Below are 19,124 nucleotides of genomic sequence, written 5' to 3'. Positions count from 1 at the left end.
ACGTGCAAAACTGAAAATCATAGGATGCAGAACTCAGTTAACAAACTGCTCTCAGTTTTTAATTTGGGAAGATTCTTTTATGATCAAGGCAACTCTTACAGTTCTAAATAAAAGTTTCAGGTGAAATAAAATGACATTGCTAGGTAATAGGATAAGTACTTGTTTAGCTGTGATAAACACAGCCAGTTTTCCTAAGTGATTGTACCAAGCCACAGGTTTCCACCAGCTACAAACCGGAGTGCCAGCTGCTGCACAGTCTTACCAACCTATTTGCCAGTCTGTGTAATTGTAGCTACTCTGATTGGTGTGTATAGAGGTGTCTTACTCAGTTTCAGGTTGTATTTTCCTGATTAGTAATGATGTTGAATATCTTTTCATACACTTATTGGCCATTGGATATCTTCTTTTGTGACGTGCCCGTTCAAGTCTTACTTTTTTCTAATTGGTTTGTCTTTTCTCTTATTGATTGGTAAGTGTTCTTTGTGTATGAGTCTTTGGTTGGATGTATATAAAGCATGTATATATACCTGTATATCAATATCATATCACCATCTGTGGTTTGTCTTTTCATTCTCTTAGTATCTTTTGATGAACAGAGTTTTTAATTTTGATGCATCCAATTTATCAATCTTCTGTTCTGCTTAAGAATTCTTTGTCCGCCCCAAGGTCATGAAGCTATTCTCCTGTGTTTTCTTCTGCAAGCGTTATTGCTATAACTTTTACAATTAGGTCTAGAATGTATTTAAAATTCTTTTTTTTGAATTGCGTGAATTAGGAGTTTATTTTTTTCCATACAGATATCCAATTGCTCCAGCACCATTTATTGCAAAGCCCCGTTCTTTCCCTGTTGAAAGCCAGTGGTGCTTTTGACAAATCAAGTGACTGTATATGTGTGGATCTGTTTCTAGATTCCTTGTCTCTCCTTGTGCCATTCCACACTGTCTTGATTACTATAGCCTTATAATAAGTCTTAATTTCTGATAGTGTACATCCTTCTAATTTATTCTTCTTTAGGATTGTTATAGCTAGTCTGTGTCCTTCCATATAAATTTTGGAATCAACTTGTCAGTTTTCATTAAAAAAAAAAAAAAAAAAGCCTACTGGGATTGTGATTGGTGTTACATCAAATCTATAGATTCGGGGAGAATTTACATCTTAACAATAATATGTCTTCCAGTCTGAAAATGGAATACATCTCCATTTATTTAGTTCAGGTTTTTACTTTTTTAAATATTTTCTCAGCAGTGTTTTGTAGCTTGCAGAGTGTGGGTCTTAAGACATATTTTGTTAAATTCTTGTATTTCATTTCATGTGGTTTGATGCTAGTGTAAATGGTATTTTGTTGAATTTCATTTTTAGTTGTTTCTATTACATAGAAATTTATTTCTTTGTATGTTAACTGTCTATCCAGTGACCTTCCTAAATTTAATTATTCTAATCATTTATTTGTAGAATCTTGTGGATTGTATTTTCTACACAGACATTTTGTCACCTGCAAATAATGACAGTTTTACTTACCCCTTTGCAATTTTTATATTTTTCTTATTTTTATATTTTCTTAAAATTATATTTTTATAATATTGCTGTATTGTAGGATTTTCAGTACAGTATTAAATAGAAGTTGTAATAGTAGATAGCCTTATCTTATTCCAACATTCAGGGGCAAAACTGTCAATATTTTTACTCTATCAGTAATCTACATAAATATACTTGTTTTTGACTTCTGACTAAAACCAGAAATGGCAGTGTTCATGTTGTCTTAGACTATTTCTGTTGAGTTACTGAAAGACTTGTTACATTTTTCTCAGTATTTAATGAGAGAATTACTGTCAGTGTGATATTGAAGGTATTCTGTAGGTTTCAGTTAATTAAATGTTAATGGGCTTTTCCTTAGATTTTTTTTTTCATGATTTACTGTTGTTTCTGTGTTTGGTTGATTGATTTTACCTATAAACATTGAATGTTAAGACTTTGGTGATCACCTAGTTCAGTAATTCTCAACTGGGGACAATAATATCCAGCCTAAATGCCAGTAGTGTCAAGTTCAGAAACCCTGAACTACTCACCTTCATTTGATAAGAAACTGAGGCCCACAGATATGAAGTGATTGCCGTTACCTGTTTTAAGTAGCAGAAGAGATACTACACCCCCTACACTTAAAAATAGTCACTTTTGCTGTCAGATACTGTGAAAATTTTGCATGCATTATCTCTGTTCCCCAAGAAAGTATTATGTAGATCAAGACACAGAAACAGAGAGGGGTTCATCCATTAATGTACCCAATAAACATTTAGTGAGAGCTACCAGGCTTTTCCCCATAAATAGTAAGTACAGTGATGAGTAAAACTGACGGGGATAGTGAAGATTTTTCTGGGTTCTAGTGAGGAAGACAGACCAAACACAATTAGATAAGGGTTAAAATTGCAGAAAGTGGTATGAAGGAAAAAACTCAGGGATAAGATAGAGATTAAATGTGAGAAGCAAGTCCACTTTAAATAGGAGGCTAGGCATGGCTTCCCCCAGGGTGCTGACATTTAAGCTGAGGCCTGCTGAATGAGGAGGAGATGGCTGGGTGGAAAGTAGGGGCACTCTTTCAGGTGGAGGGAATGCCATGTGTAGGGGCTGGAGCAGGAAAGAGTTTTAGAAACAGAGAGCAGGTTGCTGTGGCTGGAACACAGTCAGCGCTAGGGAAGGCGGCCTGAGATGATATTGGAGATGTAGATGGGGGCTATAGGGCAAGGCCTTATACACTGAGAACAAACTTTGGATTTTATACCATTTGCAGTGAGAAGCTATCAGAGGGCTTTAAGCAGGGGAGGGACATGATCCCATCTGTGCTTTTAAAAATCTTGCTATTGCCGTATACAATGGATTGGGATAATAGGGCAAGAGTAGAAAGCAGAAAGACCAGTTAGAGACTGTTGCAGAAGTTCAGAATATCACACACAATCAATTTATGTGAAAAATAGTTTTAAGATATTTTTATTTTTGTTTTGGATTTGGAAATTACTGGATTTGCTCATCCATAGGGTTGTTGGGATAGGGGAGGAAAGTGAGAAATCAAGCACGTTACGAGCCTTTGGTTTGAGCAGTGTGACTTTGTTGAGATGGAAGTGACTGGGAGAGAAACAGGTTTTGGGAGTGCCATGAGGGATTTGCCAGTTTGATGTACAGGAGAGGTGTCGGACGTTTACTTCAGCTGCACTGTAATTGCCTGCTCTCAGGCTCCATCTTCAGTGAAGTAGTAAAAGTTGATCACTTGCCTAGAGAGGTTAAGTTATCTAGAAAGAGTGTGTAGTGTATTTGGAAGAGCGCTAGATTGACTTTCAGAAGTCCTGGTTCCCAGTAGTGGTCCTACCTTTCCTTGATGGTGTGATTGACTTCTGCCAACCTCTCTGGAAAATTGTCTCATCTGCGAAGTGGAGTCTGTTGAACTTGATGTTCCTTAAGGTTCATTTCAATAATACCTTAAGGCTCTGAGTTTTAATTATCTCTCGGTGTTCTGCCTGAAATTTTTATATTATGTCCTGCTCATTGGCTAAGTTTTTACAAAGGGTATTCCTTTGCCCACGTAAAATACAGCCAGAAATATTTGTTCTTTGTGCCTTTTTTCCTCTTTTTCGCACTTCAGTGGGCTTATAGTTAGAAAATTCTCAGATTTCCTGCTGATGTATTATTTCTAGTTACAAAAACAACTAACCCTTTGTTACCCTGTCTAGTAAATATAAAAACACTTCAAGTACTGGGATGTCTATTTTTGATATTTTAAAACAGATTTTAAAATATAAAAGATCTTTTAATCTTTGTCCTAGAACTGTTTACCTTTCAGTGTTTCATATCCTGAATATGCCTTGGCTCTTTAAAGATTCAATAAAGCTTATGCTGTGCAAAGAATGACAGAAGCAGCAACCACTTCCCTGAGAGATGCATATCTTCTCCAGCCTCATGGAAAGCCAGCTCCCACTTAGAGAAATGGAGAGGAGCCCACAGGTTCAGCCCTTCCTGGGAAGGCTCTAAAGTACTGCCTGGGAATTAAGTACACACATCAATCAAGCTTATAAGTCTTATCCCCAGTTAATATATAATAAAATATTAACAAAGCTAAATCAAATGAGTTTTTAGTTTAGCTGTGTAAGTGGAAAGCAGTTTTGAGGTCTGTTGCATAAAGAATTCCAGTTCCGTGGTAGAGTGGCAAATAAACGGGGCTGGGGGTGGGGTGACAGGAGGAGAGAGAGAAATCACCCGTTATCATCTCATTGCTACCAGCTGTGGTCCGTCAAGGCTAGCAGTGGCTGGACCACGTTTCCTAACAATTGGATTTGAAGATCTGGTTAAAGAAATAAATTTGTAATAGTATTAGTGAATAAATTTGAAGGACCTGTCCTGTGCTGTGAGCAATTTGTAGTAACTAACAGTAAGGTCCTGTAATAGTCCAGTATTGGTTTGTACTTAATAAAATATTTAATCATAAATGTCTGAATTCTGCATCTCCCACAGGAAGGCATTTCCATGCCCACTGACAAGAATAATTTAGCAGTTTCATAGTAGAGCGCTTAATTACTCATAATTGTGAAGGGTAAGATGTAATGAATTCTTCCTCGATGGACATACTAAATATTTTAACTAAGTAGATGACTTAAAGTAAATTAAGCTAGTGAGATCATTTATTACATTGGTTAGAAGCAGTTTAAGAAACATATTGTGTCCCGCATTCTATCAGATGAGAACATGTGCGTGACATTCTGCTGGGGACTGAAAGCTGCTTTGTTGGGATCTGGGGATGGCGTGGGGAGGTAAGTATTGAGAAGTCCATGGGGGTTTTGGATTTGTTCTGTTCTGTTTTGCCTGAGTCGCTAATGAGGATCTTTAGCTATACATAGAGTTTGGTTATCAGACTAATGGGAGAGCTCCTTACGCTCTTCTGTTGTCACATGGGGTCGCTGTGAGTCGTAGTTCACTGGTTGGCACCTAAGAACAACCACCTCTCCGGACAAAGGAAAGACTTCACCGTAAAGGCTCTCCCGCAAACCTTGTTGGTGTTTTCTTCAAAGAAGATGCCTGATTCGTAAAGTAATACTGAAAGTAGTCACAATGCGTAAGAATAAGGAGATAAAGGTACAAGCAGAAACTGTTTTTAAAATGCTCTATTAAATTTCTAAATTAAAAAGAAACTTAAATTTTGGAGTAGAAGAACCAGGAATTCGGGTGTTTTAGGAGTTAGCCGACCGTGCTGCTGCAGCAGTGGTTGTATAGTGTTGTGAAAGGCTCCGGAGCCTCCTGCTTACCATTAGGGAAGGTTGAAACAACTTGTCTCATTAAGTTAAGCTTCTTCCCTTGAGTATCTTATTTAGCTTTAGTTTTCTTAATTTTCTTTCCCTGGTGATTTGGGTAAAGTGTCTGAAACCACTAAAGGTAAAAGGTTGAAGCAATCCCAAATTTAATAATCTGTCACCTTTCTTTAGTGTATCTGAGTGTAATTCCCAGCAGTTCTTTGTGAATTCATTAAAAGACAGCAAGTCATTAAAAGTTAATAAGAAACTATTTGTTTCTGTGACTCTGAATAAAACCATTTTGTAAGTCTGACATTCTTCTCTAATGATAAAAGCCTTGCTTTTTGCCAGTTTCTCTTACCTTGGTCTCTCTAGGTTACTCCTGGACGGAGCGCCTCTTATAGCGATCCACAAAGCCAGATATTACAAGAGGAAAGATGGCTTAGCCCTGGGGCCTGGACCATTTGTGACTGGCTTAGAGTATGCCACCGATACCAAAGCCACAGTTGTGGGGAAACCAGAGAAGACGTTCTTCTTGGAGGCATTGCGGGGCACTGGCTGTGAACCTCAGGAGGCCGTCATGATAGGCGACGTAAGTAGACAAGATCAGAAACTGCCCCCAGCTCACCTGCCACGTGGGAGGAGCCAGCCTTGAACCATTGCTTTAGGAAAGTAACTTTCTGTTACTGATGGTACCAGATGCTAATGAGATGCTACCTAAAACACCAGCTTTCCAGTAGGAGATGTTTAGTTGTATTCTTCTAAAGAACTGAAATTTTGATGATTTCTGACATTTCTTCATAGTGCGATGGGCTATGTACAATTCAAAAGATCATTCATATTACAAGTTGATTAAACATTTTATGTCTTTTTGAAGAAAGCCCCTACACAAATCTAAATTTTTAAATACTACTTATGTAGAAAACAACCTATACTTACCAAAGAATTCTACCATTACTGATTTTTTTCTTACTATTTGCTTTATGCAAGAACTTCCCAATCAGTGTACCACAAAGAGCTAAAGATACGGATCTCCTCATCCCTTTGAGTGGTAGTGTTTTGCGCCTGGGACAATTGGAGGCCCAGGCTGGTCACCTCTGTCCATCAGCTTACCCTAGTACAATGGGCAAATGTTATTTTTCACGTGTGCTGTAATGGGAAAAGATCTAGAAAGCCAGCTGCCTCATGGTACATAGGTGGCAAGGACTGGTTTTCAGTTTTCAAATGGTAATGTGTGAAACTGGAAGGGACTATCCAGATTGTCTAATCCAAACCTCTTCATTTTCTAGATTGGGAAACTGAAGCCAAGAGAAGTACATCTCCATGCGTAAATTCCCACAGCTAAGAAATGGCACAGCTGGAAGTAGAACTCAGGGCTCTTGACTCCTTCCAAAGCAAACTGTAGATTCCTTGCTTTCTTAACTTGTGATGGAAGGAATGGATCACATCCTCCTGACTTAGTCTTCCACTTCTGTATTCATCTAAAATCCAATAGGATAATCATTGAACTAGATAGTATTTTGAGAAACCATCTTTTCAGCCATAACTTGTCCTCTTTGGAAGTCTTTATCTGACTTTCCTGGGCAAATGCATATGTGAAGAAATGGTTATCTGAGCCTGGAAACTTCAGAATTCCTCTATCCTGGGAGATACGGGTTTTGGGGTAGGGATTGGGTGGGAAGGGCCCAGGATAGCAGTGTTCAGCTACATGGAAGGCTGTTTGTTACCTACAAGAGTAGCAGGTTTCTGCCTCCGTTTTCTTGTCTACTTTTTCCCTCCTTCCTTCTCATCCTGCTTCTACTTCTTCAACAGGACAAGCTTAGATGTCAAAGAAAAGGTTTTAAGTTAGATATTAGTGATCTCTCTTGGATGAAGATTTTGACATTCTCAAATGTATTTCCAAGGGCTCTTCTTGAATGATAATAATAGTTCATGAAAAATCTTGTGTTCAAGGATGGAATGAGTCCTGTCAAAAGCCATGTGATGGCAGGTTTGATTTTCTTGTTGTTTCTTCCAGTCCTTGGATTTTTTTTATTACTTTGCAGTCATCATTAGTCAACTCTGTCCTAAGTAAGAATTGGAGAAGGAGTTCACTTTTTAGACTCATCTGTCAATTATTCTAAGTGTTAAGTGAACATCAGAAAATTACAATGTCTGTTTGCTTAGACTGATGTGACTTGATTCCACCTCTTAGGGGCAATTGGATGGAAAGTAAAGATAATATATTACATGGGTGGCAGAAAAGCTCTCTTCTGAATTGAGTTCATTCACTGACTGCAGTTGGCTCATTCACCTTAAAAGCTGCCAAAGGACAGAATGCTGTTTTCCACAATGTTTTAAGATGAGAGTAGATAGATGTACATGTGGCAAAACATGAAGAGTTGTAACCCTGCTCTTTGTGTTCAGTTACTGGGATTACTAATCTGTTGTACACCTTTCACTCCTGTGATATTTATCTCTCCAAACAGGGTATGCATCCTCAGGATGTTAAATGTGGGTTCACCCATTTTTATACCTTCCTCTCTTCCATTTAAAAAGAAAAAAAAAACTGGGGTTACAGTTGGCCATCCCAGCTTAATAAGTCACATCAGTTGGTAGGGACTGTTTTGGCAAGCTAACTGAGGACAGTGAACTAAGTGCTTGCTTTCTGCTTTTCTAGGATTGCAGGGATGATGTTGGCGGGGCTCAAAATGCTGGCATGCTGGGCATCTTAGTAAAAACTGGTATGTAGCTTCTTTATAAGCCTTCTCCAAAAAACAATGGTAGGATGAGTACACGGTTGCTTAAGGGGTGGTCTTTGCAGAAATGGCAGAGCCTACTGGACACTTTAATTTTTTTGTGCCACAAAGCAAAAATAAAACCCCATTTGCAGGGCCAGACTAAACAAAAGCATTACATAAGGCCTTATCTTCATGTCTAGGTCCCTGGGTGGCACAGACCATTTTACGCTCAACTACTAACATAAAGCTTGGTGGTTCAAACCCAGCTAGTTGCTCTGCAGAAGAAAGCCCTGGTGATTTGCTTCAAGGCTGTGACCTTAAGCAGGTTGCCAGGCCTTTCTTCCAGAGTGCCTCTGGAACCACCAACCTCTTGGTTAGCAATTGAATGTTTAACGGTTTGTACCACCCAGAGACTCTTTGGTATCCATTAAAAACCCCATTGCTGTGGAGTTTGTTCCGACTCATAGCAACCTTACAGGACAGAGCAGAACTGCCCCATAGAGTTTCCAAGGCTATAAATCCTTACAGAAGCACATTACCAAATCTTTCTCCCACATTGTGGCTGGTGAGTTCGAACCGGCAACCTTTTGCATAGCAACTGAGTGCTTAACCACTGTGCCACTAGGGCTTCTTGGTACCTGTTACCAAACCAAACCAAACCCATTGCCATCGAATCAATTCTGATTCATGGCGACCCTCTAGGACAGAGTAGAACTGCCCCGTAGGGTTTCCAAGGAGCAGTTGGCTGGTGAATTCAAACTGCTGACCTTTGGTTATCAGCCGAATGCTTAACCACTGTGCCACCAGGGCTCCTTATGGGTGTTTAAATAGGGACCATGCATCATCTGATGTACACTTTGAGAAGCTCACTCTGACACTGTGGAATGGTTTCTCTGCTGGGTTAGGGTGTTAAATTGTGTGCCAGACCGGAGGAACAGCAGGCTGTCTTGAACTGCAGAGGCTGGGGGAGTTGGGCAGTGTGTCTGGCACTGAGCACCTTGTCGTGCAGCCTGGCCTCCCTGGCCTGAGGCCTGTGAGCCATCCACCACCCCCCACCCCCCGCCCCACCCCAGGCCCTCTCATTTGCTGGCAGACAGGGTCCTGGCTTGGCAGCAGCACATGCTGTTTGCAGTCACCCTCGGGAGCTGATGAGGCCTCTGCCCTCTGGGGTCTGGGCCTCCATTTAAGAGCATTGATTTAATCACCTTTCCTGTCTTTGGGGCTAGTGGGGGAAGAAAATGACTTCATCAACTGTGAGATTTGAAGGGAACCTTAACTGTCAGGTGACCCAGTGTGTGACTGTCCATTGTCTAAGACCAGAGGACCTGGGACCAAGCTGAATGTGTCATCTCTGAATTGCCTCATTGCATCCCGAAGCCTCAGTAGAAGGTGCTCTGGGAGACGCAGAGCCCCTGAGTCTATTAATTGTAAGGGTGGTGCTCTGACGGCCCCGGTGCTTACAGGGCATGATTAGTGTTCTGGCAGTAGCCTTGCTCACTGGCTTTCCTTTCGTTTCAGGGAAGTATCGAGCAGCAGATGAAGAAAAAATTAATCCACCTCCTTACTTGACTTGTGAGAGCTTTCCTCATGCCGTGGACCACATTCTGCAGCACCTACTGTGAACCGTGATGTGAACCTGAAGCAACATGAGACACGGCTTGTCACGGTCTGGAATGAATCCCTTACCGCCCAGAGCCGGCGTAAATAGATAACCACCGCACCCTGCTGCCGAGTTGTAACCCTCCTTTATTGTGCATTAATTAAAAAGAAAGGTATTGAATTGCAGCCAGCCACTAAGCCTTGCTATCCCTTTTGTTTTGTTTTGTTAAAGAAGATGAGACCCAAAGAAACGGAAAGCTGAGATTTGGTGCCATTCCTTTTAAAATATTCATCAGGTTGGGCAGGGCTGGGAGGGAGACCCTACTGCAGGGGGTAGTATTCTCAGCTCGTGAGTAAAGTTGAATGGTGTTTTTTAAATTCTAAAGTAATGCATCGAAAGGTGCATTAGGCTGTAGTTTTAATATTGAGTTCAACTGTGAAATCCATCATTAGTGCCAAGTAGAGTAAAAAGCTGAAAGAGCAAAGTGAATTGTTCTTTAGCCCAAGTGATTGAGTGAATTTTCTTTGACGGATGTTGAAAACTAGATTATCCACCGAGTTATTCCCAGCACGGGTGACTTCTTTTTCTCTTCATTAGCCAGAGATGACTAATTTAAATTTAGAACCTGATTTTAATTTAATATTATTTCCATTAATAACCTATTCATTGCAGATACCTATTATGCTGTGTAACAGTTGTTTTGGAAATTTTATGTAAAATTAAAACTATCAGTATTTTACAGATGTTTTAATTAGACATTGTTATTAACAGGAACAGTGCAGAAACTAAAATCAAGCCTTTAATGTCTTATAGACCGTGCATTTTTGAAATTAGTGTCCACCAGGGTCCTATTAACTGTACATTTGCAAGATTTCATTATTTTTGCCTCTGACACTATAGGGAAAATCTTTTAGAAGCTATTGGGACAGATTCAAGCTTTTATGTACTTGGTTACTACAGCTGGAAAATGAAATCTCATCTTGTAGCATGGATCATTCTTCTCATGTTAAACCCACCAAAATGAAGGGGACTAAGTAGGTAATGATTTTCCTAGTGCATTTGCATACTCTGATAATCCTGGGCCTTTGCAATTGTTTTACAGGGCTCTTGGGCATTGAATTATTAGAATGTAATCGTACATCATTGTAGCGTTCACCTTATTGAAGCTCACACTGATGTTAATGAGCTTCGGGGTTTAATGCTTGTTTAGAGATCAGCTTGGTCTTCGATGGGAGGGTGCAAAACCAAATAAATGGCAGCTCCCTCTCCTTTTGGTAGCTTGGTGAGCACTTCCCTTCTGTTTTTGCAAATACCCCAACGTAGTACTTATACATCCTGGAGTGCAGAAGACCACCCCCCAGAACCAGAAGGATGAGTGGAGTGGCTAAGAGCACAGGCCGACACTTAACTAGCTTCCTGACCTTGGGCAAGTCACCTCGCCTCTGGTACCCTGTAAAATGGAGAAGATAATGATAGTGCCCACCACATGGGGTTGTTGTAAGGGTTAATTGCATTAGCCATATATTACTTAGAGTAGAATTGGGCAAATAGTAAGTGCTATATGTTCGCAGTGATGATGCAGGTATAGCAGGACTGCCTACATTTAGCAATCTAAAAAATGGTTGGTAGAATTTATCTCTGCGGTGATTTCAGTGGGAGAAGTCCTCCTGAGGATAAAAAGAGGCATTCTGCTGAATCTAGCCTTCCTCAGGGCAAGGTGCATATAGAGAGAGAGGTGTAGCCTGCAGCTAGAGAGGCTGCAGGTGCCTGGTGGGTGGGTTCCGTTCAGCTTTGTCTTGTTCTTTGGGCACCTGGGTAAGTGATTCCTTGGCCTAAAAATTATCAAGTGTTTGCTTTCCATAAAATAAAATAAAATAATTTTTAAAAAGTTTTTTTTTTTTTATGGGCCCACTGTGGGAAATAAACATATAAGAAAAAGATTCTGCCTTGAGAACCTTTTCTAGGTGGTGAGCTAAGGAGAATACCTAAGACATTACTCGAAAACAATATGAAGACTCAATTCAAATGTCCCCTCCTCTGTCATGTCCTGCCTCCCTGACTATGAGATAGAATGAACTACTCCCTACTTTGTGCCCAGGTAGCACTTGTTAGGTGCTATCAAGTCGATTTTTTGACCCATAGTGATCCCGTGTGACAGACCTACTACGGTTTCCTAGGCTGTAATCATTAAAGGAGCAGTCACCAGGTCTTTCTCCCACAGAGCCACTGGGTGGGCTAGAACCACCAACCATTTGGTTAGCAGCCAAGCGCTTAACCATTGCCTCACCAGGGCTCCTTAGCACTTGTTAGAGCACATCGTTTCTTCACACTTCTCTTCAGCCTGCTAGACAGGACTGTGTCGCATTCTTTTTTTTATATCTGCTGCAACACAGATAGGCACTCAGATGGTTACTAAACTAATAAAAACTAGCTGTAAATATTACAAGAATTTAATTGTAGAAGGTATAGCTGTGGGGAAGAAGGAGAAAATAAGTTTCATTTTAAACTTCCTGTCTCTATAATGCCCATAGGAGAGACCCTCGTAGACACTCGGAAATAATGGATTAGATGCTCTGGACACAGGTTAGAGCTAACACACTGACGCAGACAGCACTGATGGGTTAGGAAGTAGGTAGAGTAACAGGAGTGGGTAAAGGTCACATGAGCATAATGTATCCAGTCAAGAGAAACAGCTTCTCTACTCTCCTCCATTCCAGTTTGTCCCCGTGGGCTGTTAATATCTCAGTGTGTAATTTTTTAATTTATTTAACAAACATTTTATAGGGCTTGCTAACTGACTTGTCCACAGAGAGGTTCATAAGGATAAATAAAAATCTTGTTTCAGGTGGTTACTATAAACATTCCCAGCTCATCTGGTTGGGTTGCCTTGGGCCTCATGGAAGCAATTTAATAACTGAAGTATCTGAAGGACTTCATTTTCCAGCTGTTCCATCTCAAGAGCCACCTTGTGGTGTTGACCTCAAGGAGGTTGTAACAGTTTTACTGTAATCCTTTCCTGGGCTCAAAAAAGGGACTAAGTGACATCTTAAGACTAGAAAGAGTATTGGAGAACACCCGTTGTCAGGAGATGGTTATTGAGCATCTGCCGAGAGCCAGGCACATGCCAGGTGTGGAGGCAGCTGGTGGTTCCACCAGCTTCACTCTCTTACCTCCAAAATCAGCCAGATGACTCTGCAGTAGCTTTACCTACCTACCATCCATTCTACATCTGTCAGAGCTGATCTTGATGGCTAGGAGAGGAAAGGGCAGGGGCCAGACAGCCTCACTCTCTGTCATGGTTCTGTCAAACACCTGTAGCTGTGGATAGCAGAAGTCCCTTGGACTGATAGTGCCATAACCTCACCCCTATCCCACATTAAATATTACAGTAGTGTGGTATACCTGTACTGGATGTGTTCAGTTGGTTTTGGATCAATGCTCGTGTAGGATAAACTGAAGTTCTTGGGTACCTACATAAGGAACTTTTAAAACTACACTAATCAGTTTCACTAAACACTCTGCCTCGAGCAGTAGAACACCTTTTTCATATTAGCACTGGTTTGCATAAGGTCATTCTTGCGTTACCAGGTTTATTTGACCTGAGTCACAAAAGCCTTTTTCAGCATAAATGCACAAGACCTTTGCTGACTTTGGTATTATACCAGTGATTAAGGCCTGTAGCCCAAAGCAGTGTTGTCTTTAAGGGGCAGTAACAAGGCACCAGAGCACCAGAAATCATTTATCATAATATAAATTGCTTATCTGTTAAGACTAAGCAATTGTGAATGCCTCATTTTGTCTAGTGCTTACCTTCACATCATATACATGTTAACTCCTGTTTGTTTCACTGGCTGGTATGCCTCAGAAAATCACCTACAGATACTCATTAAGTGCTCATTGTGGGTAAAGCACTAAAGACTACACAGAATGCAGCTCTAGCTTCTAAGATGCATGTTTTCTAGTTACGGAACTGAAATGTATAAAAATATGCTGTAACAATACAGAGGGATCTGACAGGTTCAAAATGGTTGTATAAAGCTGTAAGAGAAGTGATCATGTGCACTGAGCTAAGTGCTTTGGAACAGTAGTCACAATTTATAGTCTGGAGCAAATGGAATGCTCAGATCGTCTTTGGCCTACTCCGTTTTGAAAAATGTTTCATTCACTCATTGATTCAGTCGCAGTGGGAAAAGTTCCACACCCTCAGAGCTTACATTTGAGTAGGGGAGACAGACAATAAACACACACACACAACCTAATCAGATGAGAGATAATGATAAACCCCAGGATTGACTCATGAAGAAGAATAAAGCAAGTAAGAGTGAGGTTGGGGTTATTTTAGGTAAGTATGGTCCGTCAGGGAAGCCTCTCATCAGATGGTAATCTTAATGAAGTGAGGAAGCAGGATATGTGGATTGTAGGGGAAAATAATGCTAACTTCTTTGCCAACATCTGAATATCAGGAGATTCTAAATGCAAAGCACTTACTGGTTTTCTGGGAAGACTGGAAGATCTGACAATGTTAGATCCAGATTTCCACCTAGCAGTGTTCAGTTGGAGCTGAGTTACTGTGTCCTCAGACAGTCGCTGCCTTCTTCAGTTCACCACAGACCCTCTCTTCTTCCTCCTCTTACACACAGCTGACTTTATTCATTTACTATACAGTCCATGTTCCTGTAGGCATCTGAGTCATGACCTCTGCTTTAGCAGAAAGTAACCACATCTTGGATAAAGCTAAATTTCACTCCCAACAACTGACAGACCAATCTCCTGTATCCCTGTAAACTTAGATATACTTTTAATCTACTTTTTAAAATATAGCCATAGAGACTTTAAACATAGTAGGTCAATCATATGTGTTAGTTGGTCTCTTTCAAAACCCCACCAAAATAAGAGTAAAGTATGAAGCTACAAAGACAAACCACAAGAGAATGGTAGAACATCGGTGGATGAGGAAGACTCAAACCAAACTCACTGCCGTCGAGTTGATTCCAACTCATAGCAACCCTATAGGACAGAGTAGAACTGCCCCACAGAGTTTCCAAGGAGCGCCTGGTGGATTCAAACTGCTGACCATTTGGTTAGCAGCTGTAGCACTTAACCACTACGCCACCAGGGTTTCCGGATGAGGAGGGGGGGATGGAATTGAAAGTTTATCTGATATCTTTGGCCATTTGGAAAATAACACTGATACTTATCTGACAGACCTGAGAATGTGTTAGAAAACAATAAGATTAGATACTTAGAAAATTCAACAGATGTAAAAACAAGAAAGAAAAAAAAGTTTTGTTTTTTTTTTTTTAAAAAAAAAAAGCAGTTATTAATCCCGGGAAAGACAAAAAGTCATCAAGAAAGGAAATGTAAACCTAATTCACTCCTTGGCTCTACAGTGAACAATGCATACAGTCCTAATAAAAATACTATTGAGTTAACTTAAAATGGTGATATAATTATTTTTGGATGATAGGGAAAGATGTGTATGTATCGTAGTGGGGTCAGAGGGATGAAAGAGCTACATTTTATTTCATCCAAAACAAGTCATTAGATGAAGCCACCTAAATGCATGACATAAAAACATGTGCGTGCATACTTATTTGGAGACAAACATCCAAGGAAAGAGGAGAGGCAGATTGAGTACGTGATTGGATACTGGTGGAAGTAGTAAAAAGGTGAACTTGGAGATACTTAAAAGGAGTGGAGGTGGTAGAGGTATGTCAAGCACATTGAAGGTTGTGTATGGGGTTTTGGAAATAGAAGAAGTTTACGTGTATTTGCTGAGAGGGATGGCAAAACTACGCTTACCCTGAATGGAATCAGGAACGGGCAGTAAGCTAAAAGGGCCACAATGAATTGAAACAAGCATGCTGTGCACAGGAGTCTCCCCTGCCCTTTACCTGTTCACCCTTAAAGTACACATAGAATACAATCTTAACTACTTTCCAGTCACAGCAAATGAGCAACAAAAGCCAAAATTCCATGAAATCAGAAAGGAAGATAGTGGCCACCAACAGATAAACTAACAGCTACAAGAAATGTCTGCTGACAGCCTGACAAGATGACCAAAAAAGGCACAAAAAGCAGATGTTGGAAACTGAACAGTACAGCAGTCTGAAGCCACTGAGTTTAGAGTCCTGTGTATCTAGTGTATCACTAGGCTGCACACTGTAATATCTAGTGCTCATGAAGGACTTTATATTTGGCACAAATTAAGATGAAATATTTTTCTGTTTGCTTTAAATGTTATATGAGGTATATTTTCAGTTTAGCTACACTTCCATGACAACATTTTAAAAGGATTTAGGAATATTCCACTCAAAATAGCCAGTATTTTTAAAAAAGCTTTGTTTTTATTTAAAAGAGTAAGCCCATTTGGAATACTTTGCCATCCAAAATGTCTCTTTCCCCTGAATAGTCAAAGCAGTTTTGAAGAACAAAGTAGGAGGACTTACACATCTGATTGCAAACATACCGTACAGCCACAGTAATCAAAACATCCTGGTACTGGTGTAATAACAGACACACAGACCAATAGAATAGAGTCCAGAAATAAACCCCGTACATCTGTGGTCAACTGATTTTTGGCAAGAGCGCTAAATAAATTCAATAGAGAAGGAAGAGTTCCTTCAATAAATGGTGCTGGGAAAGTTGTATTTTCACATGCAGAAGAATGAATCAGAATCCATGCCTCACACCATACACAAAAATTTAAAATGGATCAAGGACTTAAACTAAAACCATAAAATTCTTAGAAGAAAGTATAGGGGTGTGGCTGCAGGGCCTAGTTTTTAACAATGGAATTTCAGATATGATAACAAAAACATGAGCAACAAAAGGCAAAATAGATCAATGGGCCTCATAAAAATTAAATACTTTTATAACAACAACAACAAAAAAACTTGTTCATCAAAGGATTTTATCAAAAAAGTGAAGAGAACTTACAGATCAGGAGAACATTTTTGGGAACTGTGTATCTGGTAAGAGTCTGATATCCAAAATACATATAAAACTTATACAACTTCACAACAAAAAGACAACCCAATCAAAGAATGGGCAAAGTCCCCTGAAACTATGGCTCCCAGACACCCTGTTAACCCAGAACTGAAATCATTCCTGAAGCCCACTCTTCAGACAAAGATTAAACAGGACTATAAAACAAAAAAATAATACACCTGAGGAATGTGCTTCTTATTTCAATCAGATATAAGAGACCAAATGGGCAGCTCCTGTCCAAAAGCAGGATGAGAAGGCAGGAGGGGACAGGACTGATCAAATGGACACGGAAGCCGGGGAGGGCGGGTGCTGTCACATTGGGGGAATTGCAACTAATGTCACAAAACAACATGTGTATAAACTTTTGTATGAAAAATTGAGCTGTAACTTTCACGTAAAGCATAATAATAAAAAGAATAAGCAAAGGACTCAGACATTTCACCAAGGAGGATATTCAGATGGCCAACAAGCACATGGAAAGATGCACAACATCATTAGCCCTTAAAACCAAAAACCAAACCCATTGTCGTCAAGTCTAAAACCACAATGAAATACTACTTCACTGCAACTAAAATAGCTAAGATTTTTTTTAAAAAATGACAGAAAATAGCAAATATGAGCGAGGATGTGGAGAAATTTGAACCCTTATCCACTGCCAGTGGGAATGCAAAATGGTACAGCCGCTGTGGAAGAAAGTTTGGCAGTTCCTCAGAAAGTTAAACATAGAACTACTGTATGACTCAGCAATTCCACTCCTAGGTATATATACCTCAGAAACGTGAAAACAGCCACAGCAAACAAATGCATGCTCATTGCAGCACTATTCACAATAGCCAAAGGGGAACAACCTAAATGGCCATCAATGGATGAATGGATAAAAATGTGGTACATACATACAATGGAATACTACTCAGCCATAGAGAGAAATGAAGTCCCTGATACATGCTACAAGGTGGACGAATCTTGAAAATATGCTGGATCAAATAGGTTAAACCCAAAAGGACAAATATTGTACCATCTCACTTATATGAAATGACATGAATAGGCCAATGTATAGAGACCAAAGTTTATTAGTGGCTACCAGGGGCAGGAAGGAGCCCTGGTGGTACAAACAGTTAAGCACTTGGCTGCTAGAAAGTTTGAAGGTTTTAATTCAGCGGCCCCACAGGAGAAAGATCTGGCAATCTGCTTTCATAAATATTACAGCTAAGAACACCCTAGGAGGTAGTTCTACCCTGTCAAATGGGGTCGCTACCAGTCGAAAAAACAACTCAATGGCACCCAGCAACAACAACCAGAGGTGGGGGGGAGGAAGAAGGGGAGAGATATTGTTCAGGAAGCAGTGAGTTTCTGTTTATGGCCATGGGAACTCTGGCAATGAGTATGGGTGGTGGTTGTACAACATGATTAACGTAATTGGTATCACCAAATTATACACCTGAAAAGTGTTGGATTTACAAATGTTGTGTGTGTATATATATATATATATAAAATTTATTTACAACAATTAAAAAGAGGCAAACCAGATATGGGAAGTGAGGAGGTAGAAGTGTCCAGGAGAACACTCTGGCGTAGGGAATGAGATCAGTGGCATTTCCACGTGGGGCCCAGTTTGGTAGAGGTTTGCTGCTGATAAAGCTGGTTGGGGTCAGAATTAGGGAGAGCTGATGAGATTCAGAATATTGTCAAGAATGAGAACCAGTCTCTATTTCCTTCCCTGCTCCTGTCCTTATCCACCCTTAAACTCAGCTGGTTGTACGGCCCGTCAAACTTAGCTTCTGGTCAGCTGCCCCAACTCAAAGCCACCCTACGCTTTCCAACACAACTTTTCTGACATCTTTTACATCAAAATAAAGATACCATTTCACAAACACGGAACACTACAGGAAACGGTTCATCAAAATTTTATGCCGCCTTTTATTGTGGGAAAAAATCTCCCCTGCATGACCCAATAGTACATTTGCATGTAATTGAAATTTTCAGTATTTTGCATCTATTGTGAAAAATTAATGAAAGCATCTAAGGTTTTCAAAACAATAGTTGACCAAGTTAATCCAGTCCTCATAAATAAATTTCTCTTTTCCATTCCAATCATTATATTCTTCTCCTACTTCCACTAATAAGCTAGCAGGCCTCTGTGGTTGCCTTTGTGGCCAGGTCAGCTTCAATGTAATTTCAAACAGACTCGAAGTCTCTTTGCCAGGCTGAGTATCTCTGAGTCAGATTCTTTGCTGAAGGCTTGGTGTGGGCCAGCACATCCAAAAAATCAGCGGTGGTCACTGTATCCAACTGGATGGCAGGTAGACTGCTACTCTCTAGATAAAAACAACAGTAACTGCACAATCGACCTCAGTGTGATCAATGCTATTGAAATGCTAATAGACCCTCTTTCAAGACAATGCATAATGCAGCATACTTAATGGTCAGTGCAGCAAAAGGCAAGACTAAAAAGGGTGGAAAGAAAACTCTTTAATGTGCAACTGAGTTAGCCCCTGAAGCCCAGACCTCCCTCCCCCCAAAAAGTGACTTAAATGTATTGTTATC

The 19,124-nt window shown here is 40.2% G+C and overlaps 2 protein-coding genes across 15 annotated transcripts in view; one reads left to right on the top strand and one right to left on the bottom strand.

Annotated features, from left to right (window-relative positions):
• HDHD2 (haloacid dehalogenase like hydrolase domain containing 2) overlaps positions 1–11,463 on the top strand; it is a 31,424-nt gene extending 19,961 nt beyond the window's left edge. Inside the window, exons 4-6 of one of the 2 annotated variants that reach the window (XM_049901742.1) lie at positions 5,646–5,862; positions 7,930–7,993; positions 9,509–11,463. In XM_049901742.1, the coding sequence (XP_049757699.1) occupies positions 5,646–5,862; positions 7,930–7,993; positions 9,509–9,612 (385 nt within the window). In that variant the 3' untranslated portion in view covers positions 9,613–11,463. The remainder of the gene's footprint in view (positions 1–5,645; positions 5,863–7,929; positions 7,994–9,508) is intronic. The other variant, XM_049901741.1, reaches the window with a different exon arrangement.
• Positions 7,205–19,124, bottom strand: part of KATNAL2 (katanin catalytic subunit A1 like 2) — a 132,414-nt gene continuing 120,494 nt past the window's right edge. For 11 of the 13 annotated variants that reach the window (XM_049901731.1, XM_049901721.1, XM_049901723.1 and 8 more), the window contains one exon: positions 18,370–18,895. In XM_049901731.1, the coding sequence (XP_049757688.1) occupies positions 18,756–18,895 (140 nt within the window). In that variant the 3' untranslated portion in view covers positions 18,370–18,755. Of the gene's footprint in view, positions 7,337–18,369; positions 18,896–19,124 lie in introns of those variants that run through there. The other 2 variants (XM_049901726.1, XM_049901724.1) reach the window with 2 other exon arrangements.

Source organism: Elephas maximus, chromosome 11 (genome assembly GCF_024166365.1).
Source record: "Elephas maximus indicus isolate mEleMax1 chromosome 11, mEleMax1 primary haplotype, whole genome shotgun sequence".
Classification (NCBI taxonomy): Eukaryota; Metazoa; Chordata; class Mammalia; order Proboscidea; family Elephantidae; genus Elephas; species Elephas maximus.
The sequence above is the reverse complement of the archived record's forward strand: the minus strand, read 5'-3'. Positions and strand labels throughout refer to the sequence as shown.